The sequence below is a fragment of the Hyaena hyaena genome, unplaced genomic scaffold (assembly GCF_003009895.1).
Source record: "Hyaena hyaena isolate Hyena2069 unplaced genomic scaffold, ASM300989v1 scaffold_1040, whole genome shotgun sequence".
In the NCBI taxonomy this organism is placed as follows: Eukaryota; Metazoa; Chordata; class Mammalia; order Carnivora; family Hyaenidae; genus Hyaena; species Hyaena hyaena.
This window is the reverse complement of record NW_024081670.1, coordinates 212,359-240,306: the sequence shown is the minus strand read 5'-3', so window position 1 is coordinate 240,306 and position 27,948 is coordinate 212,359. Positions and strand designations below refer to the sequence as shown.

The 27,948-nt window shown below is 45.3% G+C and overlaps 1 protein-coding gene across 7 annotated transcripts; it reads right to left on the bottom strand.

Annotated features, from left to right (window-relative positions):
* Nucleotides 1-635: 635 nt before the first annotated feature.
* Nucleotides 636-27,710, bottom strand: RIOX2 (ribosomal oxygenase 2). Of its 7 annotated transcripts, none has more exons than XM_039221998.1 (10): nt 27,671-27,710; nt 21,215-21,686; nt 16,805-16,924; nt 15,569-15,697; nt 9,211-9,314; nt 5,976-6,078; nt 5,036-5,207; nt 3,028-3,116; nt 1,464-1,550; nt 636-1,042 (listed from the first exon to the last, which is right to left on the bottom strand). In XM_039221998.1, exons 2-10 carry the CDS (start codon nt 21,647-21,649, stop codon nt 884-886), a joined length of 1,398 nt encoding a protein of 465 aa, XP_039077929.1. In that variant the 5' UTR covers nt 21,650-21,686; nt 27,671-27,710; the 3' UTR covers nt 636-883. The 7 variants fall into 7 exon arrangements, with proteins under 7 accessions (XP_039077929.1, XP_039077930.1, XP_039077931.1 ...); XM_039221999.1 differs by lacking the exon at nt 27,671-27,710 and adding an exon at nt 27,254-27,272; XM_039222000.1 differs by lacking the exon at nt 27,671-27,710 and adding an exon at nt 24,908-24,919.
* Between the last annotated feature and the right edge of the window lie 238 nt (nt 27,711-27,948).

Genomic DNA, 27,948 nt, shown 5'->3' with positions numbered 1-27,948 from the left:
AAACTTTTCATTTCCATGTATAAGCAAAATCAGGCAGGATATCAAGTAATCGTTACCACCTTTAAAAATTACACAACTCTTAGTATTTTTTCCTCCTGAGTTGGTTTTAAACTTAAACAGCTGTTCCCCTCATCCCCAACTTTTGTCAGAAAGGAGAAAACCATCTGCTCTATTTTTATATAGATTCAATCCACCAGTGATATTTTTAAATATCAACCTATAAGCACTTTAGACTGTAAAATAACAGTGAATTGTTTAAACACAAAGACCCACTACTTTGAGCATTTTTTATAGAGACTTGGTGTTTCCATGTAAATACTAAGTTTTTTTCCTTCACTCTCAGGCTTTTTGTCACCTTTGAAGCAGCATCTGTAAAACTCCCTTAAACCCATCGATGTGAGTGCCTCTACATTAGTTTGGCAGTATTTAATGAAATTTATGGAGTAACTTTAATTGGGGGAGGGGGCGTTGTGTATACACAAAGGTATGTATATTTTCATTGTAAAAAAAAAAAAACACTTTAAAATTTTTTCTTTGTGTTAATTGTTGAAAAGATTTTTATAGAGCCAGTGATGTGAGGCTCTTTAAAGAAGTTGTTTCTTCCAAAGAACAAAGACGAAGCCAGGTAAACGACCTTCAAATTTCAGTGATAACATTTATTGGAGTTGTGCCTTTTCTACCACACTGGATTAAATGAGTTTGTCAAAAGTACAGTTTTGTTACTTTCTGAGACACTTCATCTGCCATTCTTTCCTCCACGTACCTCTGTAATACACATGGCCAACCAACTTCCTCAAACAGGTAGGTCTCCGGTTGGTAAAGGGCCATGCCCAGGCTGTTGACTCCTTTTCATATGTATATAGGAGATAATTCTGGAAAGGCACTAGACTACCTGGATTAAGCACTCTGTCCAGAGGGATAACACCAGGTTTTCCTTTTCCGCATCTGTAGGAAGGTTCAGGTCCTTGACAGAAACAGCTGGATGGCCCCAAATTTGCTTCAGTGCATCCATATGTGACAAAGGAAAGCGAAGTCCATGACCCTGAAAAAGGATAAAATAGTCAAATAAAAAATGTATTTTCATAAAAAACTTCTATAGTTCTCAGTAAATCATCTTTGATAACCTTAAAATTAGGTCTTATAGGATTGACCAATTCCATATAAAAACTTAGACTTTATGAAAGCATCCTAGTTTATATAATAGTCATTTGAAACACTTCCTACTTATTACATTACACATTTCCTACAAGGCTGCAGGTCCCAGCTGGTATCTTTTAAAGTTGGGATATGTAGATCACAGAATTGTCTGACTTCATCATCCCCATGCAAGGGCTTTGTCAATTGTGCAAAACGTTAAGTCCACACTGCAGTCATAAAAAGGCACATTACCCAGAAGTCAAAGGTAACACATTCTTCCCAGGTACCACCAAATCACAGGAAAGACACTTTGGGTTGGAACATACCTCTGTTTCCTCATTTCCCATCATGTGGGTCTCTCTCCTATTCTTTAAGGAATGATAGATGTAAATCATCTTTTCCTGAGTTTCATCCTTTAAAAGAAAAAGGGGGGGGAAGCATTAAGTTGTCAACAAAATACTAGGAGGATTTTCCAATAATAAAAATGAACACCAAGGATACTGTAAAGAAACTGATACAAAAGGATGTATATACACAAACTATACCATGTATATATTATAACCAGATTACTATTTGTATGTAACAAATAGTCACATTTTAAAGAGAGTGTAGCTGGGAGATCATCAGAAATGTAGTTTAGTTTAATGAGAAAACCGTTTACATATCAACTTAATCAATGAAACACTCAAGTTTGTTCATTTGATCCTAGCAGCACAGTTTTATGTCAGAATTTGACACTCCCAGTTAGATAAGTTGGCAATTTATAAACATCATGGAGCATATTACCAGCCATGGGATCTATTAAACTTCCAATTACAGTAGCCTCCCAGATACTCTCAACTTCCCTTCCTATCCGTCCTACACGGGGGGAGGTGGGGGGGGGGGTGTTCAGCATCCTAATCAGAACCGTCACTCAGTCCTGGTTACCTGTTAGATAAGGGTCAAATACTTAGCCTGACACAGAATATCTCAAACTGATTGGCTATCAAAGTAACTAGGATTTTTATTTTAAGTAGGAATATGAGAGTGTAAACCTTTGAGGTTTTCTGTGTGTCTTATAAAGCAGTCCTCTCCAGGTGTGGTTATAAACACACCTAGCTGTCCCAGACTCTCCTCCCCTGCCGTCATTTATAGACTATGTATCGAGATAGCAGATTAAAAGGAAGAGGGTAAAGCCCTAGGGCATGGGATAGTTCCCAAGGTCCTTAGCATTAGGTCCAGGGAGCTTTAGTAATAAATCCAGAAGCTCCGACCCAGACCATATGAAACCTAGGAATTTAAAATTTCTAAAAGTTTTCCAGTTGGGGAACTTGGGTGGCTCAGGCAGTTGTGCTTCCGACTCTTGATTTCAGCTCAGCTCATGATCTCACAACAGTGATCAAGGCCTGCATCAGCATGCCCAGAATGGAGCCTGTTAAGTTTCTCCTTCTCTCTCTTTTCCCCTCCCCTGCTGGCACGCACTCTCCAAAAAAAAAAAAAAAATTCCAAGAGAGTCAAGAAACAGCTGGTTTGGGGAACCATAGGGCTATGTGGCAAAGTTATAGAATGTCGACCTTCTCCAAGATCTGTAAGAGATTTTTTTTAGAAGAAACCTCAACAAAGCCATATTCAGGAGGGGAGAGGGAGGTGCATGAACAAGGGTCTGCAGTTATCAGAGCAAAAGCAGTATGGCCTGAAACCAGGCATCAATCCCCGAATGCCCAACAGGCAGGCATCTCTGGCCTAGTGAGATCTAAGCACCATCTGACTGATGTCAAGCCAGGGCACTAAGTTATGGGAACAGACGGATGCATGAAGGGGAAAAGCAGGGGCCGTATGTTAATTTGATACCCTGAGGCCTGCGATGGAAATGTCCCGAGAAAAGAGGAAACCTCCCCTCTGGATACTCACAGACTGATCCTGATCCAGCCCTACTGTGAGGACAATGTGGTCTTTAAACTGCAGTCTCACTGTGCTGTCCAACCTTGGTAACTGTCCACCTAGAAGACCCAGAGGGAGAAAGACAACCTTCACAAGAGGAAATCCAAGCTCAGTCTTGTCTGTGGATAAATCCAAATGTGGGGTACCCCCCAACTCAAGTACTGGCTTACCCCATATTTATAATGATGCTGAAATATAGTTTACATCCTTATGGAGCACATTCTCCCAGTACAGATGTTTAACAGATCAGTAACAATAGATGGTTAAGTGTGTTAAATAGATGTAAACAATACTGTGGAAGCATGACAGCTGTCACAATAGGGCCACCGTGCCTTCTGCACACAACACTCCCTTCCCCAGTTTCTGTCCTCTGCCTCTTGCTCTACATGTGGACCCTGGGAGGACTGAGTTCAAACCGCACCATCTCACCAACTACTAGTTGTATAATCATAGCAAATTATTCTATCCATGTAGGTCAAGCAGAGGATCATAAAAGCCGCCTAATAAATAAAATTCACAGAAAAAAAATTGTCTTTTCCAAATTGGATTTAACTTCGTGAAAAGTTAGCCACTAAAAACAGAGCCTTATGGACTCTAGTGGCTAAGACAAGGAAAAGCTTAGAGAGGATATTCTGCACCATAAGCTGATGAAAAATACATGCTGGTAAAAATCTATTTTTTTTTTTATTATTAGCAAAAACAAATTCTAAACTTCCCTCAAAGACTGTACTAAAAATACAAACTAGAATCAATGTTAGAGGCAACCTTATAGACCATTTCAGTGGTTCTCAACTATGATAAACAAGCCATTTATAAAAATTAGTAAAAATGAGACTCTCACTCCACGGAGAAAGCACCAAGCAGCCCAAGATCAGACCTGGAACTCACAGCCGTGTGTCTGCTGAACACAGTCCCACTGAACACCAACGTTACATAAGGCCCCTCCTCTGTGAGAGAGCAAGACAACAAAACTGCTCCACAATCATGTCAGAACTCAGGCAAAAGTGAGAACATTGTCCCAATCTCCAAAATGACCAGGTCCCCACCCCACTATTCCAGGAGGCAGCTCCTGCTTCACTATCTGCAGCTTCAGCCTCCTTTCACTACTATGCCTGCAGGAGACCCAGTCAGACTCCCTACTTTCTGACAGCATCCAACCCACAGCAAAGTCCCACTTCCTTAACCTTCCTGAAAAATCACCTCACTGGAGCCCAAATCCTATAAATCCTTCCAACACTCTTACTGAGATGCCCCACGACCCCCAGCAGTGTGTGGTCTTCCCGGGTGCCACAAGGCATAAACCCACTTGTCCCGCCGCAGCAGTGCCATGCTGACGGTCTGCTATCACCGTCTACCCACAGTGTTAGGTCATCTGCAGCCTAAACCTGTCACAAAACAGTCACTTGAGACTTAGGGAAAGTTGGTGACCACCTTGGACATTCTTACATTTCACCTGCTGGTGGCAATATTTTACCCATCCCTGAGGTCATCTTGTTGGAATTAGTTCAGTGTTCAAGTTATTAAAACTTCCTGAAAATGATGAATACCTGAGGGCCCATAAATACACCTATTTTTCACCCACAATCCCAAGGCTCTTTCTCCCCATCATGCAGGGATGCAGGATGCCTCAAGGTACAGCATGTCCTATCCAAACATAACATGCCAGAGACAGATCCAGACCCACCTGAATTCTACAGTGCTTGGGGCACCTGGGTGGTTCAGTGGTTAAGTGATGGACTTTGAATTTTGGCTCAGGCCCTGATCTCACGCTTCGTGAGATTGAGCCCTACACTGGCTCTGCACTGACAGCATGGAGCCTGTTTGAGATTTTCTCTCTCTCTCTCCCTCCTTCTCCCCCATATAAATCTTATTAAGATGCTTCTTACTTTCCATCTGCCCAAAGAGAAGCCCATCCAGGAAAGCCTCAAAATCTCCCACTTCAGCCCCTGACCATCTAGAAGGAAAACAAAAGCTCCACCTGGCGTGGAAAGCTCTGATCCGTCTCCCATATAGTAAGGGGGGAGTCTGCTCGTAACAAAATCCTTCTTCATGTCTGCCGAAAGCAGCTCTCTGGTGCCCTCCAGGCGGTCTGCAAGGGTCCTCAGAAAGCCACTTAATTTTCTTGTTGCAACAGCCGTGGCTTCCACCTGCTGGAAACACAGAAGTGAGTCCTGGTCCAAACTCCAGCAGGACTTACGGCCCAGGTGCTGGTCTCCAAAGTAGTACAGAGCATAATCGCCCAGTACAGACACAGATCCATGTCACTTCTGGGGGTACAGGATTGGGGACAACCAATGTATTTAAGAATACTTGTAACCACTATTCATCATAAGCTGCCTTTTGTTTCCTCAAAAAAGATCAATTGTCAGGATTGACAAGAGGGATCCCTAGAAATATGGGGCAGTCTCAGCTCTGCCTTTAGGAAAGTAACTCACTGTCCTGAGGTGACTGCTTCAGATAGTGAAAGTAACCTTGCTCAACTCAGCACTAATGCAGCCACCTCCAAACTACCCTAACAGTGCCACTGTTCCAAACATAAAACATGGAGGCAGAGGGAAGCCAGGAACACCCCTGTACGCCAAGGATCGCCGGTGGGCCTCTCCTAACTGATCACGTGCAGGGAATCTATGGCTCTCCTAGCCGCACGTCTTACTTATTCAACCACGTGTTCAGCCAGCGTCCTCACAGTGCCTGCTGCTGCCACCAGGACCTATGGGAAGGGGGCTGACAACACCCTCTTTGGGTCCCACGTCATGTGCGGCACGACCCTCCTCTGCAAACCACCCCACTCTGCCATCCGCCCAGGAGGAGACGAGCTTAACTCCTGTGGGAGGAAGGATCCCGGGGTCCCTCGGAGGCAGACCACAGCTCCCGGCAGCCTGGGCGGCCATGTGTCCCCACCCGCCTTCACTGCTCACCAGGAGGAGCTGCCGGGGTATGCCAGCCCGGAGCTCCACATCTTCCTTTGCGGTGTCAAACACAAGCCCCGACATGGTGTCCAAAAGGAAATCTCCCCAGGAACTGGAACATGCACCGAGAAAGAAAACAGACCACACACAGAATTTACAAAAAACACTGACTGCGAGAGTAAATCCCAAAGCTACAAAGGGCATTCCAACTCCCATCCCCAGTCATCATGAGTTCAATTAATCTGATATGACTCAGCACAAAAAAACTTTAAAAGACCTTCATCAATCACACAGCTTCTCTTTCCCCTTTCCCAGACACTCACGTGGAAAGTTAAAGGTGGGAAAATAGACTCTATTCACAATTTCTCTTAAAGATGCCACACAATCATATACAGTCGTAAAGTGGGAAGTTCAAGGGACTAATTTTTTTTTAAATGTTTTCAACTATAACACAAGTGTATGAGAAGGGCTTTGTAGGAGATTGTAACAATTACAGGACATAAAAAAAATTTTATGTTCAAAAAATCCAGAAGAAATACATTTAGGGTAACCTCCAGATCCCTAGACTGTATAATTATCTGAACTGTTACACATGACATTTTCCTTTTTCCCCCCAATATAGAAGATGGGCACTCTTCCTCAGTAAAATATCCAACATCAACAATTTCAAAATAGTTAATTTGCAACTTGTTAAACTCTAGCCATAGTTTTACTGGACTATAAGGGTAGAATCCAGTGGCCAAAAATAACATCTAGGGTTGAGCACTGATGTTCAATTACCTGTGCTTTCTCTGGGGCCATTTACCATTGGCTCAGTCCCAAATGTGTGCCACTGTACGGAACACTCTGTGGGGCTGCTCTCTTTAAACATGTCTTCGCTGTTTAAAATTTCCCTCAGTGTCGCCAGATTTCAAATTGCTGGCTACGTGCAAAATGGAAATTCACAGTATGACTTTTGCTTCTCACCCACTAAGCAAAATTAACACTTTTATGCTTCCCTTCCGAAAACGTGGCAAACGAAGACAAAAGCCACATAAGAGGCACTTTCCTTACGACATCCACCATTTGGCCTCTTCACCACTTTATAACTTCATGTGACACCCAACCTCACATCTGACTGAGTGAACCCCCTTCCTGGGGACCTTCACCTGCACAAAAATAAGCTCTTCTTCTGCAGGGTCACAGATGAAATCGTGTGGCAGTAGCTCGTGAAGGCATTAACTGCACCTAACCAGAGCTCTGTGCTCTTATTTAAGAGTCAGTATGGATCTTGGGTCTTTCCAGAATGTAAGGTTAATACCTTTTGAGGGGTTCCCTTAGGTAAAATAGCCAAATTAATCTGCTGCTGTTCCACAGAGGTCCCAAACATTCCCAACAATGCTGCCCTTAAGAGGTGTTAGGAAAAGCCCCCCAAATCCTCACCCTGCCACACACAGTGCCTTCAACAGCACCAGGACCACAGCACAGGGACATCTCTGGGAGGCAATGGTTCTTAAGTTACATTCAAGCTCCAGCACCACCGATAAAGGCGCAGGTTAGAGTCTGACCCAGACACGTCACGTCCCCAGCTGACCAGAGAAGGCACGGGTGGGACCCAGGGACAGCCCACCGGATCTTCGCTCTTGGAACTGGGAAACAGTTTAGCAGAGGTAAGAGCTATTAAGTCAGTGAGATAAAGGGAGGTCAGACAAGTAACCTAATGATGGCTTATGATGAGTCAATGTAAGGAGTAAACAGAAGGTGAGGAAAGAAAACAAGTGGAAAACCAATTGCTAGAACACCAGTTGGGGGCAGTAAGTGAAATGCAAAAGACAGAGGATCACAGAAATGGAGAGTAGCTGAGTAACACAAATGGCAGGACCCCGGAAGCTACATGGCCATTCATGGGACCAAACTGGCTGCCGGGCTCCGAGGTACTTTGAACCCACAGTGAACTTCTGGTCCTGGCCTCCCTGTGGCTGGCCCTTCTCCACGTCCTATAAGCCCCCTCCCTCAATTGCCCCCACTCTTCTTAAGCTGGCCTTGGTGACACGCATCTTCCTAGCCACAGTAAGAAAGGCATTTTTCATAAGCTTTGGCCTTCTACTTGTGGGCAAGGACTGCACTAACTTTAGGCCAGGCTCCAGCTAGTTCCTCTGGGAAGCCTCAAACACAGGGGTTGATTTCACCCGGAAAAGCCAGATGAGGAAGCAGAGTATCCTTACTAACTTGTTTTGCAAGTCATGGCTTTGAAGGTAGGAGGGGACTTGGCTGTCCGTTGGGACTAGAATGCCTCTCCTACTCTGACCTGCTGACCCACCTCTACTTACTCATCCTCTGAGATTCACTCAGCTTGGGCGTCAAGGCATTTCTGGAGCCTTCCCGGATGCCCCAGCTTGGCCAAGTGCATTCGTTCATACTGCAAGAGTCTCCCCTGCTAACCCCTGGTGGAATCTACCCCTACTTTCAGATTGCACGTTCTCGCAAAGCCCCTGCGTTCCCAGCAACTAGCACAGGCTCTGGCGCCTGCAGGCTGCAATACATTCACGACTTTTAACGAGATCTGGACTAGCAAGGTCGCTGCTGTTAGGAAACCACTCACAGGGAGTGCGCTTCCGCCCGGGTCCTGTGAGGAGGCACTCAGGGAAATAGAGCACAGTTTTAATTAGAACTGTTTTCAGCACATGTGCTTTTAGGTCTCACTGTTCCAGACTTCCTTTCCTACTTAACTTCATGAACTTTTATAAAAGCTGGAAACCTCAAAAGAGATCCAGAGGGTTCAATGGATAGACTTTCTGTTTGGGGTGATGAAAATGTTTTGGAAGCAAACGCGTGATGCTTAGACAATGTGTGAATGTAATTACTGTCACCGAATTGTACACTTACAAATGGATAAAGTGTCATATTTTAGGTTATAAATATATTTTAGTGCAATAAAAAATTTTTAAAAAGAGAGAGACTACACGTCCAGCCTGGCATCACTAACACTGCCACACCCATGGCTATCGTTCTTTCTTCCCAAACTTGGGAGCCTTTCCTGGGTAACTCCCAACGATCAGGGTGTTCCCGGGAAGAAGCCTCCACGGGCCGATGGCAGGGCGAGGACTCTAAAGGCATATGGCGTTAGCGAGGGAGCCTGAATGCAACCCCTGAGACTGGGAAAGCAGGACAGTAGTGGCCCACCCCCTCATTCCCGTCCGTGAGCAGCTGCCACTGGCCACCACTTGAGCTGCCCTGGGACCCGAGGCTGGGAGGAGGGTCATACTTGTTCTGGTAAGTGCTGATGGTCACGTGAGTAGAGTGGGCCAGCCCCGGAGGAGTGTCCGCTTGATGAATGGTCCCTCTGGGGAAGTACAGCAAATCACCCGGCTAAAGGAAGAAAAAGAAAAGGGAGGAGGGACTTAATAAGGGGGATGTCTTCTCAATCCTTTGTCCTAAAGAGATAAAAACAGGCTCTGACTTTCAGTTCTCCCTTTCAGAAACCTCCTTTTTAGTGATTCTATATGCTGGGCTCCTGGGGTCCCGCCAGGCTAGCTTCACTGTGCCTGTGAGCCTATCACTGTGAACCCCAGTCCTGAAGAGGCTTTCAGTTCCCCAAGTCACTTTCTTTATTCACAGCCGAGACCAGTTACCCTTGAAACTGCCCCCAATCCAGGGATCACTCAGGTGACCTCCTGTGTCAGGGAAGCCTTCACTCTTCCTCTCCACCCTTTGAACAGTCCAGTGGTCAAGAGGAGAAGCTTTAGAGTCATACAGACGTTGCCATTTACTGGTTAGGGACCCCAGAAAATTATTTAGCCCACCACAGCCTCAGTTCCTTCACCTGTAAAATGGAGGCAGTGGCCCAAAAAGCACAGACTTATTTTCAGGACTAAAGGAGATGCCAGGTGAGGGCAGGTGCTGGTGCTGTAAGTACCGCTTTAGCTGCCACTCCCCCATCTTCCATTGGGAAGTCTGTAAGCTCTTCCAGGCAGGGTCGAGGTCCGCTGTGTGTCCTCCAGAGCCCAAACTACCAAAGCACCGGTGGCCAACAGAGGCTCAGTGAATGTTTGGATGACTAGATGAAAAACCACGGAACCCTTCACTTGGACTAAAACATCTAGATGTGACTGAAGATGAGTCCCTCTCGCGGGCAGCTGAGCCATCTCTACCCTGTCCTAGGTCTCGCTCAAGCCGGGGGACAGGCATATCTTCCTAAATCACTCCTGAAGCTACATCCTCCCCAATCCCACCTAGGCGAGAAACATTCCATATAGCAGTTGCCTCAAGAGAGGAGAAGCAAGCCTAGCAGCCACGCACCCCCCAGCTGCAACTGTGGGAAGCACTCTGGCTCCGGTTAAGAGCAGGGGCCCAGGAGGTGTGGTTCAAGAGAGAGCAGATTAAAAAAATAAACCTTTCCTTAATGTTAAGATCTTCCTTAAAAAGAATCAATATACAATTAAATATATTCATAAGGGCTATCCTGGTGGCTCCTTCACCCTGAATGACACCAAGCTGACATGGAAATTACTACTTGAAGCAAATGCTTGACTCACAATTACAGCTTCATTTGCTCAAGTGTCTCTACACCACCCTCCAAATGAGACCTTCATTCATTCATTTATTCATCCCACAAACATCGGATTCACCCTTCTCCATCTTGCTCCCGTGCCAGGCATCATGCTAGGCACTGGGGTTAGAGCATTAAACAAAGACCTGCCCCTTTGTAGTTCATTTGAGATGAGAGGACACATTTGAGTAGAGAGAAGAGACAATGAATACAATCAAAACATTCTAGTGGGGCAAGACAGAAAACAGGGCAGTAAATAAATAATGTCAGGCAGTGGTAAGCGCAATGAATACAAAACCAACAGAAGAGGGACATGAATGACACATACGGAGGTGGTGGGCAGGGTGTGCCTTGGGTATGAGGTGCCATTTTTATCCAGGATGGGCACTAAAACCTCACTCTGCCAGACATTTCAGGTAGGTCTTTAGAGAATGAGCAAGCTAAGTGACTACCTGGGTAGAGGATTCCAGGCAGAGGGAAGAGCAAGTGCAAAGGTCCTGAGGTTAAAAATGTGCTTGGGTCAATGTGGTAGGAGAGCAGCAAAAGTGGAAATGATGGGAGGTAAAGGGAGAAGGCAGAAGACAGGCTGGATTACAGGGCCTTCTGGCCTATTTTAAAGACTTTGGCTTTTATTCCAGATTTAATAGAAAGCTACTGTAGGGGGGGCGCCTGGGTGGCTTAGTCGGTTAAGCGTCCGACTTTCGCTTAGGTCATGATCTCGTGGTTCGTGGGTTCGAGCCCCGCTTCGGGCTCTGTGCTGACTGTCAGCTCTGAGCCTGGAGCCTTTTTCAGTCTGTGACTCCCTCTCTCTCTGACCCTCCCTGCTCATGCTGTCTCTCTCCTAGAAATAAATAAAAATATTAAAAAAAAAAAAAAAAAAGAAAGCTACTGTAGGTCTGGGCAAGGGGTACAATGGATCTCAAAAGGATCATTATGGTTATGTCAGAAAAGTCTGCAAAGGGGATACCAGATAGGAGGCTTTTGTATAAATCCACATCCAAGGGTTTTGTCTTGAACACGCAGGAAAATGCGACACATTTACAGAAAAGGCGCCTGGGGACAGCGGGAAATGGGAGCTTGCTTTGCAGAATATTAAATTTGTGACACCTTTTATCTTTTTAGTGGAGACATTAAGTAGGCAGTTGGATAGGAGTTTAGAGATGTGGGCTAGAGACAGAACATAGCATTGCAAATACATCAGTCTAGAGAAAATTTAAAATGATGGGAGTGGGTACAGATTGAGGAAAGAGGCCCAGGAAATAAACCCTGGGACCCTAACGTTCAGAGGAGCAAAGACTGAAGACAAAACAGACGAAGAGAATGAAGAGGAACAGCCAGTAAGCAGGAAAGAGAAGCAAAAGAGGCTGGCGTCCTAGAAGCCCAGTGAGGAAGGTGGGAGTGGCCCACTATATCCAATGAGGCTGACAGGAGGCTGCTAAGATGGGGACTCAGAAGGGGGTGCTTGAGTGGCTCAGTTGGTTAAGTGTCCAACTTCGGCTCAGGTCTTGATCTCATGGTTTGTGGGTTCAAGCCCCGTCAGGCTCTATACTAATAATGTGAAGCGTGCTTGGGATTCTCTCTCTTCCCCACTCTCTCTGCCCTCCCTGATCACTCTCCATCTCAGAATAAATAAAACTTTAAAAAAAGGAAAGATGGGGACTTGGAGGTAAGCACTGTACTTGACAATGTGGTGGTCCCTGGTAACCTTGGGGAGAGTGGTCCTGGAGCAAGAGTCGGGGGGACTTGGGGGGAAGTCTGCTGGGAAGAGTTCCCAGGAGAAGGAGAGAAGACTGGGCGGGGTCCCCAAAGAGGTCTGCGTCCTAATCCCCAGCACCTATGGATATTTAGGGCACCCAGAAAAGATGAATTTAATGCTGCAAATGGAATTAAGGTTGCTGAGAGGGAAACTGTTCTGGGCTATCCAGGCAGGTACAACGTAATCACAAAGATGATTAAAAGCAGAAGAAGGTACAGGAGAGGAGAACCAAAAAGATGGCAGCATGAGAAAGACTAGGCTCTACGTTGCTGCTGGATTTGCAGATGGAGGAAGGGCTGTGAGCCAAGGAATGCAGGAGGTCTCTAAAAGCTGGAAAAAGCATGAAAATGGATTCTCCCCTAGAGCTTCTGGAAGGAACAGTCTTGCCAACACCTGACTTCAGCCAAGGAAAACCAAATCCCTTCTGGACTGCTGAACTGCAGAACTAAATGTGTCTGTTGTTTTAAGCCACTGAATTTGTGGGAATTTGATAAGCAGCAATAAATGTACTGACATATAGCCTTCTCTTCCAAGGAATTTCACTGTAAAGGAGGCATCAAAACCTATCTTCCAGGAGCACCTGGGTGGCTCAGTCAGTTAAGCGTCCGAGTTCGGCTCAGGTCATGTTCTCACAGTTCTTGAGTTCAAGCCCCACATTGTGCTCTGTGCTGACAGCTTAGAACCTAGAGCCTGCTTCCAATTCTGTGTCTCCCTCTATCTCTCTGCCTCTCTCCATCCCTCACTCACTTTCTGTCTCTCTCTCAAAAATAAATAAACATTTAAAAAAACCCTATTTTTCAGTTCTTACCACCTACAAGGTAAATATCATGCTCTCCTTTTCAATAAAGGAGAAACTGAGACTTACATAAACAACCTGCCCAAGAACCCACAGCTCTTAAGTGACCACAGCTAAATTCAAAACCAGGGGTGTCAGACCCCAAAACCATAGTGGTGCTTCCATCACAGGAGTGGTCTTCATCCCAAGACCCCAGGTGTGGTGATGTTCACGGTGGCCTTGATGCCCACCCTACCCAGAATGACTCAGCTCTTCTGTTTCATATACTGGACATTTATGCCAAGATTTCATTTGAGGAGCTTCGGTGACTTAAAATTCACATGTATATACAGATGTGCAGTTGGGAAAAAAACCTTACGGTACCCGATGCTTGTCTTTCGCCTCCTAGAAGACTCGGCTGCTCTTAATGAACTGAGGTCTGGATGAGTGTGACTAACAGGCATGGCTCCATGACATCCCAGCCTCCCAGCACCGCCTCACAGAACCCACATCACCTGTACCCGAAGACCGCTATAAAGACCAACTTTCTCGGGTAGGGCAAGTCGGCTGTCATCAAACTAGGTAACTCATCCTGGGCCTCAGAGACCATGGACAGCTTAATCTCTGGCCTAAAAATAATCAACCAAGGGGCGCCTGGGTGGCTTAGTCGGTTGAGCGTCCGACTTTCGCTTAGGCCATGATCCCGCGGTTCGTGGGTTCGAGCCCCGCATCGGGCTCTGTGCTGGCTGCCAGCTCAGAGCCTGGAGCCTGTTTCAGTCTGTGACTCCCTCTCTCTCTGACCCTCCCCTGCTCATGCTGTCTCTCTCCTAGAAATAAATAAAACATTAAAAAAATAAAAATAAAAAAAATAAAAATAAAAATAATCAACCAAGAGCCTACTCAACACGCTTCACCAAGAGCAAGGGTTGGTGAACTCTTTTTGTAAAGGGCTCCATGATAAATATCGGTTCATGGGCCATGTGGTCTCTGTGGCAACCAGCCAACTCTGTGGGTGCAATGTGAATGGACCCCTAGACAGTAAATAATGAGTGCATATGGCCGTGTTCCAGTAAACTTCATTTAGAAAAACAGGAGCAGCCATATTTCCGGCCCACACACCATAGTCTGCTGACCACTGACCAAGAACTTAAAAACAATGAAGGGTACCTTTATTGTATCTATTCAAATCTCCTGTAATGTAAGCACACATCCTAAAAGGGATATTGTTTCTCCCAGGCACAGGCAGGCAGGCAAACTTTAAAATCAAGAAGGGTCCATAAGGCACTGAGTAAGTATAACTAATGATAAATTCAAGACACAAGAAATGCAAACACAGTAACTATATTCAAGTATATCAGGTTGGTAGACTCTTGGAATGGTTTGAGCTAACTATGGTATCTTAATTCAATATATAAAGTTGAATTAAGGGGGTGCCTGGGTGGCTCAGTCAGTTAAGTGTTCTCCTTCAGCTTAGGTCATGACCTCATGGGTTTGTGAGTTCGAGCTCTGTGTCGGGCTTTGTGCTGACAGCTCACAGCCTGGAGCCTGCTTCAGATTCTGTGTCTCCCACTCTTTCTGCTCCTCCCGTCCTCATGCTCTGTCTCTCAATAATACATAAATGTTAAAAAACAAATAAATAAATAAAGCTGAATTAAAGACCTATTTTTATCCCTCTGAGATTTTTTTTTTAATGTTTTATTTATTTCTAGGAGAGAGAGACAGCGTGAGCAGGGGAGGGTCAGAGAGAGAGGGAGTCACAGACTGAAACAGGCTCCAGGCTCTGAGCTGGCAGTCAGCACAGAGCCTGATGTGGGGCTCGAACCCACGAACCGTGAGATCATGACCTAAGCAAAAGTTGGACGCTTAACCGACTAAGCCACCCAGGCACCCCCCTCTGAGATTTTTTTCTCAGCAATCTCACCTGCTAGGATTGGCTATGAGTCCACTCAACCTAACTGCTCAAAGATAGTCTCTTTCTGTAGCAAGACACCAGCGAACCAGCCACCATGATCAGGCCACCTGGCTTCCTAGAGTAAGATTCCTTAAGACCTTTCACTATTACTATTTTTCTGGTGGCTACATGCAGGGGGTAAGGAGGGGAGCACAGAGAGTCTACTGTACAATCAGAAGGAGAGTGAGTCACACTAGAATTCTACCAACAAAAAAACTAAGTCCCCGGCTGTGCTCTGCCTAAGTAAGCCACAGCCCAGTCCTGACTGCTGTCTTAGATTTGGTGAAGCTGCCCCAGGCCAAACTTTCCACTTCTAAGTCAGTGGTCACCGAACTCATAGTCCATCCCTGTGGAACCTGGATTATATTTGGAGACAGGTTGTTTGGAAAATGAACGTAACATTTCCTTAGCACAATTCTACGAGTACAAACACCAGGTCTCCTTTACAAGTTGCATGTGCTCAAGAGTGAGAGCCACCCTCCCCCCGCCCCACCATGCTCTTGCACATATTCCCAAGAGGACCATCACACAAACACTCAACCCCAAACCTGAACTTGTCTCAGGCACAGCTCCCATGATGGAGGTCCCGTACCTTCAGCGTGAACTCGTGGGCCGGCCTCCCGATCCTGTCCTCGGCCTCCACACTGTACTCCCTGGCCAGGGGCACAGTCGGCTGGTACAGGCGCCAGTGCTTCTCTCCCTCCAGCTGCAGGATGAAAACCTACAAAGAGCCACAGGACCCGGGAGTGTCAGCTTCTGGACAACTCCGGAGGCAAAGCGGTTCTAGGGGATTAGCGCCCCCAAGGGCTTAGATGAATTACACATTCCAGATGAAAAATAAAAATGAGAGGTTAGTGATGCCTTTCACTCTACACTTGAATAAAAGTTGCCATTACTGGTTTTCACTTTTAAAAACAGGTCATTGTGAACCTTGATACTGGAAGGATATTCATTCTTTTCACTGTAATAAAGCCTCACTGGGCTTTTTATATCACACTATCTCCTTCCTTTGAAACTTCTATCAGACAGCTGAAAGCCCATAATCTCTGAGGGGAAAGCCAAGTTTCAGATATTACTCAAAGTGCCTAAAATCCTGAATACCATCCTTGAAGATAGGAAAACTTCAAGTTTTTTATTCTTCATTCAGCCAAAGATATCTTAAAGCGCTGTTTAAAATATTAAAAACAAACAAAAACAAAAACTTCGGGGAAATGTATTGCTGTCAAATTGCCTTCAGAGGAGGAAAAAGGGGACTTTTTTTTTTTTTTACTGATAACTCTGTGTTCATAACCCTGTATTGGTATGAAAATAAAACTACGAAATGCCCAAGCCAAAGAGCTAACTTGTTTGGCAGCCACGTGAGAGTGAATCAACACTTGTCAAGGTGCCAGTGCTTAAGTGAAACCATGACCTTCATTCAAGCTACCCCAAGATTTTCACAAATGGAAAAGATTATCTATTTCTGGCAGCTCCAGAAAAAGGACAAAATGAAAGCAGATGTAAAGATTACTTGTGACCTCACTTTATTAAAACCCTTATGTTGTGCAATTAGAGAAAAAGCCAATCATGCTTTTCTGTGGACAGACTCAATAAATACCTGTTTTGTAGGAATGTGTAGCTCTTTCTAGCAGTAAGGCTGAAAACCATCTCTCCTGTTTGAGAATGAGCAGGAAACCAGTGTGGTGAGATTAATCTGGCTCAACACGGAGGGGAGGTCAGGATCCTGAGGCCACACAGCAAGAAAGGGCAGAGAGCTGAACTGAACCCTGACAGCTAAGCCAGGCCCACAGTGACTCCTTTCCCGAGTGAACAATTTTCTTCCACTTACCTCAACATCATCATAATGGGGTGGGAGGCCCTGCGATCCTGCAGGGGTTATGTACACATTCGAGCCAACCAAGGAGCCAAAGTAGCATTCTAGCTTCTCCTGGATCCTCCAAAGTTCATCCTTAAGAAAATGAAAGGAAGATGGGAGAAGTGGTGAAAAGCATATTGGAAATGAGGAAAAGGACATGTTCTTATTAACTTAGCAAGTCTTCATCATGCAGCTATTATGTTCCGCATATCCGAGAACTCAGCAGTGACAGAGCCGAGGCCTGTGCCCTGGAGAACCTTCCATCCTGGTGCAGACCACCACAGAGAAACGAGAAAACTGGCAAAGCAGGTAATCAGGAGTCATGCAGGAGTTTAAGGAGGTCAATGACATGATCTAATCTACATTTTTAAAAGCTCACTCTGGTTATTGTGCCGAGAATGGCCTGGAGAAAAGCGAGAGAGATCAGTCTGGAAGCTACCAGGGCAGTGGCCCAGACCAGAGATGACCAGGGTGGTGGGGGAGAAGCAGAGAGAGGTGATGCCCCCTGGAAGCAACACCAGCAGAGCCTGAGAGGCACCGAGCACAGTGGGCTGGCAGAAGGGGAAGCTACTCAAACCCTCCTGGCTTCAGATGGGCAATCAGTGCCTGGTTCCACTTACTGAAATGGGAAAGATTGGTCAGAAAAGTTTTCTTGCAGGGGCGAGGGGGAAATGTGTGCAGGGAGAGTTCTACATTGGTTCCAGAGAGAGAGACAGAGAGAGAGAAAATATGAATCCTAATTTTCCCAAGCAGATGAGAAGGGAGGTAGCAATTAGGCCACTTGGATATTAGCGCTTCTTCTACGCCAAGCCCTGTTTCTAAGTGTTTTATATATACTGGTTACATAAGTCCCCAACAACCCTGTCTCACAAGGTGAGCACTATCATCATGCCCTGTTTACAGATGAGGAAATCGAAGCATGAGAACACACAGCTAATAGACAACGTGGCCAGGATTTAAATCCAGGCAGCCTGGCTTGAGCACTTTACCCATGGCTCTGTAGTGCCTCTTTTGGAATGATCTTAAAGAAAACACAAGTCACCTAGTAGGACTTGAATGAACATTCAAGACTCCAAGTCTCAAGTATATGAATGTACAGTGCCTGACACACAAAAGACACTAAAATGTTATTTATTTATTTTTGAGAGAGAGTGTGAACCCACAATCAGGTGAGGGGCAGAGGGACAGTCCCAAGCAGGCTCCACTCCGCCAGCGGCAGCACAGAGCCCCATGTGGGGCTTAAACTCACAAACCATAAAATCATGACCTGAGCCGAAACCAAGGGTCAGACATTTAACCAGCTGCCCCACTAAAATGCATTTTAAAAAAATCTGATGAGTAAACCAATGACCACAGCTTAGGAGTCAATCCTACAATTTGACTGAAAAAGGACCTACAGTATTAAAAGTATCAAGTGGGAAAGAATTAGGTCAGTATGAAAAAAGCTTTGGGAGACATCTTTATAAAGACTACTGGGCTACTCTATTTATAGATCTCAAGGGTTCTACTTAACAGAGGAAGAATAATTTAATGGCTTCTGCATAGCTCCAAAGAGTTAAAAGAGCTCCCAAGAAGCCTAAGTTATACCAGGGAGGGGCCAGCAGGACCTGGCTCTGTAATTACATTTATACAGGGACTAGAACCATTAGAAAAACCAAGGTATCTCTTTCTGATGGCTTGAGAGGGATCTCAGGACCATGTGAGTGACTTTTTGGTCCCCAGCTCAAGCATCTGGGTCTGAAATTGATACGTATATGTCTCCTTTCTTGTTAAAGGTTACAAAAATCCTATCAATTGCACAATTTTCCCATTTCTCCTGGACCTTTAGCTTCTGAATCTGCCAAGAACAGCCTAGTAGAAAGAGATACAAGGACAAAGCACCTCAACCCAAGTTGTAGTTACAAACTAAATGACTTTAGCTTCTTTAGTTGTAAAACGAGGACTCGACCCCCTTGCCCCAAAGTTGTTGGGGAACACATAAAACAACTCACCTGCAAACTTATTTATGTTGCAAAGCGTAAACAAGTGTTACTGCCTCACCAACACTGACTTAGGCACAAGAAGTCCAGTTTTAATTCAGGACTTGCAACTATGTCATCAGGAGATGCCTAGGAGGATCACAGAGCAGCAAAAAAGGAAGGTGGCAGCCTCACCCCTGGCTGCCTACAACCTCCTCTCTCCACGGACCTACTCACAGAATCAAAACTGAATGCACTTGCTAAGACCAGAAGCCCACGGGTACACCTAAAGAAAGGCAAAAACACCCATGCCAAAGCCCTACTACATTTCAAATAACATCTTTAAAAGTACAGTATGAAACTGCTGCACATTTGGAGTTGGAAGTCCTTACTTAGCTTAGAAAAAGTCACATCTCTGAACTCGTTTTTTTCGCACGTAAGATGGAGAGCATAATGAATGCCCCATTTAAAGTGTCTGTTAGAAGGCTCAAGAGAATACATGTATTTGGTAAATTCACCCAGACCTTACACAAAGAGGGGGTGGGGGGGAACAAATTAATGGCTTTCTGATTCCTCCTTATTCACTTCCAGATCAAGTAGAATTATAAGTTGTGCACATTCTGAGACCCAATAAACAAGGCACTGACAGTTCACTCCACAGTCTCTCAACGTAGCCAGTGATGAACCACCTCTAGACTTTGTCTATCCTGATATTAATATGCACACTGCTAAATATAAACATAACACTAATCCTCCTCATAAAATATTTAGAACCCAGACTCTACTATAAGAGGGTGAACTCCTACAGCTCCTATAGGTCTCTCAAGTGGTAGAAAGAGAAAAAGCAGGGTGTAACCCAGTGTAGCCTGGGGGCTGAATTTAGACTGAGAAAGCTCATCCTTCCGACTTCCATAAACCTGGCCAAAGAGCAGAGTCAACAGGGCAAAGCAAATACAAGTGTTTGGCCACCTGGAATCAGAGAGGAGAAATGTACAGGACCTAAAGGATGAGCAGAGGAGAGCTGAAGAAATTATGACAGCCAATAAGGACACCATACTTATGTCAAATTATAACTTTGTACTGGTTTGTGACCAGATCACATGTAATCAACTTCACTGGCCTTTTATGTTCATAGTTATTAGGTATCTAAAACCCACTTTTTAAGAAGTGTTGCTTCTAACCAAGATAAGAGTCAAGGACTCACTGAGAGAGAAGCATACTGGTGTCCACATTTCCTGAATGCAAATCATGACTTGGTCTGGCAAGTGATCTATAAATTCTTTTTGGGTGTTTAGGTCAAAAGGCTGGCAACCCAGAGACACTTCAACTTCTTATGATTGCAGGAGATGGCATACCTGGAATGAGGACTTGTACTGAAACATCTAAGAGTACTTATACTTTTTCTAGACACAAACAGGTTCAGGATCCTTGATCCTCCTAAGAGAGGAAAACATATTCACTAGATTTGGCCAATGGGCTCTAACAAAGCAAATGAGTTCAGTCATCAGAAACATTACTGGTGACTGATGACAAAGTCCCAGGATCCTCATCCCATCACAGCCAGAATCCTCAACAGGGATCCTCGGGAACCACTCTCCTGCTCCTCCCATGCTGCCATTTTGGTTCAGCCATGGGTCACGAAACAGGACTTCTGAACTCAGAATACGCCCTCAATCCTTCTGGGCTACTTGTTCATGTAAAGATCCCAAACCTCTACAAAAGCAGATAAGCTATAACTGCATTTTATAAAGCAGAAACTGAGCAGAGAGGAGGCCAATTATTTCTCGGATGTTAATCACTGATACAGAATAAAAAAATTAGCCAGTCTTCCAGACTTGCAAATCACAGCTACCCTCCACCTATGACTGTCTCCCCAGGAACAGTTCTAGGACCCAGCTCCCCAATGCCACCTGAGTGGCTGTTAATAAGGGGAAAGCCTCCTTCTTGAACATGCATCTGGTAGTTGATCTGGTCACAGCTCTGAAGTTTCTACTTAGCTAGATGTCAGCAGTAAAAGGAAGTAACTTCAAGAAGAAAATGATCACCTTGATATGATCACCTTGACGCTATCATGCCTAAAATTATAATGACAGGACAAACCAAATAGAAATGTCTACTATATACCAAAACATAAACCAACCCAAAGAATATACTCCTGGAAGTGTAATGTTAATTTATAAATTTGCAATATAGTTTTTGCAGTGTGATGACACCTAATCACGTCCACCTGAGTTGTAGGGCGATTCACTAGTTTAGCCGAAAAATAGCACAGGGTCTCCTAATTTGGAATGCATTTAAAGAGCAAACATGAGACACCTCTTCTCAGACTGGCAGGTTCATCACAAGCTCATCCCTGAGCTGATCTGTGGCCAAATGTTAGCACTTTAATACATCTAATGATTCCATAATGGGGAGAACCTGTTACCTTAAATCTCTGAGGTTGATGAAACTGAATTGTTGCCCTTTTCTGATCAAAATCTTTTCTCAGCTGAAGAAAGTGTGCTTTGCCATCTTTATTTAAAACCTTCTTCTTCCCATTGACACATCGGCAGACATTAATGTCTCTTCCATAGTACATACCCCGGCTGCATAGACTCTTCAGATCTGACAGCCTGAACAGGGACCGGTAATATGTGGCCACTGCAGGGTCATCTCTCTGAATGAGAAGAGGCTTCTTCTCCCAGAATTCCCTGAAAAAAATATCTGTCTTGATGGGCGAGATTAAACTTTCAAAGAGATCACTGGGGCTTTCAAAATTTAAAGTGGAGGAGGGTTCTCCAGCTGCCTCTAACTTCACTTGCTTACAGGGAACTGACCCCTCTTCCTTCCCATTCTCTGTGGGCTTTGCTTTCTTCGGCATCGTTCTGTCTTCAATACAAGGCAGTGAGGAGATGCACCTACCAGAGAACAAAGCACACATGGTTAGGTTCACTGGGAGGGCTGGTGTTCATGTTAGCAGATCGCGCACATACAACTTGTGTGGCCACGCCACCTTCCTGAGAACTTGGAAGTGAAAGCCCTTTCCTCTAGGACGGGACACAGACTTAATCCAACACCACATCTTCCAAGAGAGGATCCAGCCTCAAACACCACTCAGATTACATATTCATCTAAAGGAAAGCATGTTTTTCTTGTGTATAAGCACTAAGTCATGAAAGTCGTTGTTTATTAGGGAATATAAGGATCTGAAATTAAATAGTTCAGCCACCTCAGCAGTTCCTAGTCACGGTTTTAGCCTGTGGCTGTTGACACAGCAGTCTAAAATCCTGAATTTGGCTTCAATCAGCACCAGGTCCCAAATCTAATTAGATGTACTCTTGAGTTACAGGCACTTGCCTCAGAGAACTACAACAGGGGCTCACAGCCAGGTGCTCCTTACCATAGCACCACCCCCACCTGTTAGGAAGGCAGCCAAGGTGCCCTGGGCCAGTGGTGTCACCTGGTGGCTGGAGCAAGAAGCTGCCTGCTCCCAAGTCTTCCTCACCAGGTGAACCTTATCACTCTTGATTCCCAGCTTTTTCCTGAAAACTGCTACTTTATCAGAAACTCCACCTCCATTAAAAAAAAACAAACGAGTTGAAGACTGCAAAGTAAAGGCTAAAGACAGTTATACCCCATGTTTTGAAAGCTTTAACTTTTAAATTAAAATAAGACACAATACCACCATCACCCAGATGATGTGTTCTAGAAATGCCTTCTGCATTTCTAACAAGCTCCCAGGTAACGAGGCTTTAGTTGGTCCATGCACCACATCTGAGGAGTGACAATCCCAAGCACTACCACGCCTCTCTCAGAACTGTCCCCAAACCACAAGTACCATCACACTTATAATAATGTAGGTGTCCCTCACCTGGGGTTCAAGAATGGTATTTCAAATTACATGAATTTTCAGAAACTGCAAGATCCTATTTCAAAGTGTGTGTCTACATCTCTATTTCTATATATAAATATATATTTGGGTGGGGGCACACTGCTCTCACCAGATTCTTAATGGCTAAGAACCACTGCACTTATAAAGAACAGTTTTTCCCAGAGACCAGTAACTTATTCATAGATATTAGGGTTTTCTGTTTTGTCGGACCGGCCGAATTTATTGTTTTCTGCCCTTTTGTTATTGTAACTAAGCTGTATTTCAGCTACACTGTAGATTAAGTGGAATTAGTGATCTGGCCTGGCAAGTAAGGATCTGGAACACTGTGTTACACACCGCAGAAGTTAATTTATAAATGAACCTTTGGAACGCAACCCAAATATACACTGAACAATTTAGGAAGTGGAAACATCAACATTTTCAACTCCAGCGCCCTCATTTCAGCTGCTAAACTTTGTACCGACAAACAGCTCAGATCAAGTGCCTTTGGTACGACACACAGGACGGAAGTAAAAAACAAATACAAATTGACACTAAAAGCTTGCATTCGAGGACTAACGCTTTACCAAAAAAACAAACGTTGGTGTTGGCTATGTCATCAATGAGACATATTTTCTGAAAATGTTACCCATGCTTTTTAAGTTTCCCAGACCAGTTTGATTTCTCAACTAAAGAATCAAGGCTTCCACGAAACAAAGTACTGCTCGTACTTGGAACCCAGATGTGAGGAAGAAACACAGGAGACACGAAGACACAGTCAGTAAAGAGCACGGCTCGTGCAGAAGTTACCAGCTATCCTTTGAAGGATCCGAGTATGGCTACTGTCTGAGAAGTCAGATTTCAGAAGCATTCCCACCATCTTTAACTGATAAGAGTGACTCACTGTGCCTAAACTGTTGTGCAATGTGGTTTATAATGAACACCCGTCTTCCTTCTGGGAGTCTGGAACTTTGGTAGGTGCCAGGCAGAGGGTGTCGATGTGGTCAGCCCAGTAAAAACCCTGAGTTCTGACTGTCTGATGGGCTTCTCTGGCTGGCAACATGGCACACGTGTTGTCACAACTATTTGCTGGGACAATTAAGTACCTGGTCTTTTGCTATAATATACCAGCTGTGAGTCCCAGTAAATCACTGAACCTAAGGATGGTCTTAGAGACCCCGATACACTGCTTGCTATTTTTAAAGTGTTAAGTTGGGGGCACCTGGGTGGCTCAGTTGGCTAAGCATCTGACATCAACTCAGGTCATGATCTGACTGTGACTTCAAATCCTGCATGTAGCTCTGTGCTGTCAGCATGGAGCCTGCTTCAGATCCTCTTTTCCCCCCACTCTCTGCCCCTCCCCTGCTGGCACTCGCTCTCTCGAAAATAAACATTTAAAAAAAGTGTTAGAGGCACCTGGGTGGCTCAGGCGGTTAAGCGATTATGCGTCCGACTTCGGCTCAGGTCATGATCTCACGGTTCATGGGTTCAAGCCCCGCGTCGGGCTCTGTGCTGACAGCCAGCTCAGAGCCTGAAGCCTGTTTCAGATTCTGTGCCTCCCTCTCTCTTATCCTCGCCTGCGCATGCTGTCTCTCTCTCTCTCTCAGAAATAAATAAAACGTTTTTAAAAAAAAGTGTTAAATTGGTTCAGAAGGTTTGTTACCATTAAGGTACCCTATAATGAAAATGTAATTTCATATTCAGCCACACATCTCTTATCTCTCACAACTGGTCAGTTTAAAATTTATTTAGGGGATGTGGATGGACAGCAGGAAGATGCTGCTGAAAGGCTTTTCTTTAAGCACAATTTATGACTACAGTATAAGCACATTCACCAGGAAGTGTGGTTTAACAAAGTGCACAAAATACTGAAGCCAAAAATAAAATCACTTAAAGCATTTTTCCCATCTATAATCACTAACACAATAAACCCAGCACTGCATAACAAACGGTTTTGTTAGAATATAAATTTCACTATTTATACTGCCAAAAGTTGCATCATTTCTTGTCTCTCTACATTCATATTGAAATGATTTAAGGTTCAGTTCATTGGAACCTGGCTTAAAGATTACTGGGCAAACAAACAATTTCTGATTCTCACACTACCCATATTGTTAAGACACCATTCTTTTTAACAGCTTTGGGGGGTGGAAGGGAGAACAGATGACATACCCTATCACTTTACACATGTAAAAATCTTACCATGCATCACAATTTCAGAAAAAGTAAAAAAGTGAATCTTTTAGAATCTAAGAAATATAGGGGCACCTGGGTAGTTCAGCTGGCTGAGCATCAGACTTCAGCTCAGGTCATGATCTCACAGCTCCTGAGTTCGAGCCCTACATCAGAGTCTGTGCTCACAGCTCAGAGCCTAGAGCCTGCTTCAGATTCCATCTCGGTCTCTCTCTCTCTCAAATATAAATAAATATGAAATTATTTTAAGTATCTAAGAAATATAGTAATGAAACAAGAAAAACCTTTCTCTAAAAAAGTAAAGCCAATAAGGTCCTGCCCAGAAACCTCACAGACCACCCAAACAGAAGTTAAATATTTTTATAAAGCTACAGGGAAAAAAAGCAGGCTTTAAAAAAAGAACTGGTGGCTTTTAAAAAAGCACTGGCCTGGGTGTCTCAGTGGGTCAAGTGTCCCATTTCGGCTCAGGTCATGATCTCACGGTGCACGGTACATGGGTTGGAGCCCTGTGTCCAGCTCTGTGCTGACAGTTAATAGCCTGGAGCCTACTTTGAATTCTGTGTGTGTGTGTCTCTCTCTCCTTCCCTCTCAAAAATAAATAAACCTTAGAGGCGCCAGGGTGGCTCACTCTGATGAGTGTACGACTTCGGCTCAGGTCATGATCTCACGGTCTGGGGGTTCCAGCCCCGCGTCAGGCTCTGTGCTAACAGCTCAGAGCCTGGAGCCTGCTTCAAATTCTGTGTCTCCCTCTCTCTCTGCCGCTCTCCTGCTCATGCTCTGTCTCTCAAAAATAAATAAATGTTAAAAAAATAAATAAACATTAAAAAAATTTAACAATTTATAGAAATAGCAAATCATGGTATACACCTGGAACTAATAGGTTATATATCAATTATATTTCAATTTTTTAAAAAACAAAGGTTTCCAATCTGAGTTGACTATAAGCATTAAAGTATAAAAAGATTAAGTCAAAAGAGTCACGGTTCATATTTTACTAGCTGCCCACAGATTTAAAAAAACAAACACCAACTGATCTAAACAACTTTGAAGGATTAAAACTCTGCAATAAAATCCCTATTGATATCCATTCTATAGCCAATAAATATAAACAGAGCCTTTATATCTTTAAGTGTTCTACCTTCTCTTCCGTAGTAATATTCACTGACAAGAAGTCTTTGGGGGAACAGCTCTCTGCACAGTCCCAGAGGCCTAGCACAGAATGGGGCACATAGGTCCCCAAGAAATGTTTGCTGAATGAATTATCCTCCTTTTTCATCATCCGTATATAATTTTTGAGAAAAATCCTCAAAAGCCTTACACAAAACAGAGCTGGGAGGAAAACAGACAGATTATTCAGCGGGGGTAATTCTGACGGCAGCTGTAGCCGGGGTATTCACCCGCACAGTCAGAGCTGAAAGGCAAATTAGCCCTCAGTGGTTATTACCAACCGGAGGGAGATGCGTCTCTACCATCTTCAGAGCGGTGTTCTACAGTGTAGTCACCAGGAACGCTTGGTCACCTGCAAATTTCTAGGCCCCACATCACGCCTACTGGATTAGCGCTTCTTGTGCTGAGTCCTAAAAATCTACCTTAACACAGTAAAGTCTCCACAGGAATTTTAGATCCATTAACATAGAGGATGATAGTCAAATTCTGCTCAATTAAACACATAACACCTGACAGAAATATTACCTGTAACTCGGTTGCCTCAGCTGATCTAAAATGTTTTTTATGTTTAAACATATATTTATTTATTTAGAGAGGGAGGGAGGGAAAGAGAGAGAATCCCGAGCCGGCTCCATAGTCAGCACGAAGCCCGATGGGGGGGGAGGGCTGAACCCACTAACCCTGAGCTCATAACCTGAGCCGAAATCGAGTTAACCCACTGAGCTACCCGGCAGCCCCTGACCTAAAATATTCCTTTTCTGCATAACAGAAATGTTCATCCGGAGGGAAAACTGATTCTCCTGCTGACCTAACGCTGTGATTGGCAGTTATCCGTTTCGTTCTATTGTAAAAAGAAAATAGATTTTAACACATTCTTGTCTTACGGTGAGCACAATGTTACAAAGCATGAGGCCAGAGAAGCAAAAACCATCCAAGCGACGGTGGCAGAGGCTGGGTAGGTCAGGCTCCTCCATTTAAACGCGAGTCCAATGCAATCAACGGCCTGGCGCCGAATTTACAGCGAAATCAGGGGACTCCCAGGCCCCTGCTTCCTGAACACTCCGTCAACAACCCGGCCTCGCTAACCTGTTGGACAACCCACAGTCGGGCTGCCGACTAGTAACACTTGCTGAGTGAACTGGCAGCGGGGACTGTAATTTTAAAGTCAGGCTGGCACAAGACAGCCGCGGCTCCCACGCCCCGCGGCCCGGGCAGCCGGGCTCCCAGCTCTAAAGCCTGTCTCTTAGGCCCGACCTGACGCCAGCAGCACAGCCCACGTGGAGGCCGCGCTTCCCGGCGGGCGTCACCCTCCCGGCCGAGCCTCCAAACTTTCCGCGCGCTCGTCCCAGGCTCCAGACCACCGGCGGCCCACGTGGGCCACTCTCGGTGCCCAGGCCATTCGTGACCCTACTCCGGCATTCGGGCAGCAGCTGACCCGGCGTGTCCTCCCTGCCCCGGTCCCCGGAATCAGGGACCGCGTCGGCGCGCGTCCCCGGTCCCGAAAGCACCAGCGCCCGCCAGGCCGCCCCGCCTGCTCTGAGGGTCCCGAGGACTGGGCTCTCGGGTCACCCGCCGGGGCCCCCCGCGCACCAGCGATCGGGTGCCGAAAGGACGCGCACGACCCCGCCCCCCCGGCGGCGCGGGGCTGCGGGCGGACACCGCGGCACTCACCCTGCTGGGCCTGTTGCGCGCGGCCGCGAGCGGGCGGGGCGGCGGCTGGGGGCGGGGCGGCGTGCGCACGCTGGGGGGCGGCCCGCTCCGGCCCCAACCCCCTCCCTTCTGGCGTCCGGGTACCCGCGGGTGTTGGGTCTTCACGCCGTCACGTTTTCCCCTTTGATGTTAAAGGAAGTACAGAGTTCTTGGTTTTGGTTTTGTGGGTTTGTTTGTTCGTTTGTTTTTAGTTGGGGGCGGGATGAGCCTCTGGATTTGGGGCAGCTGTTCTAGTACAA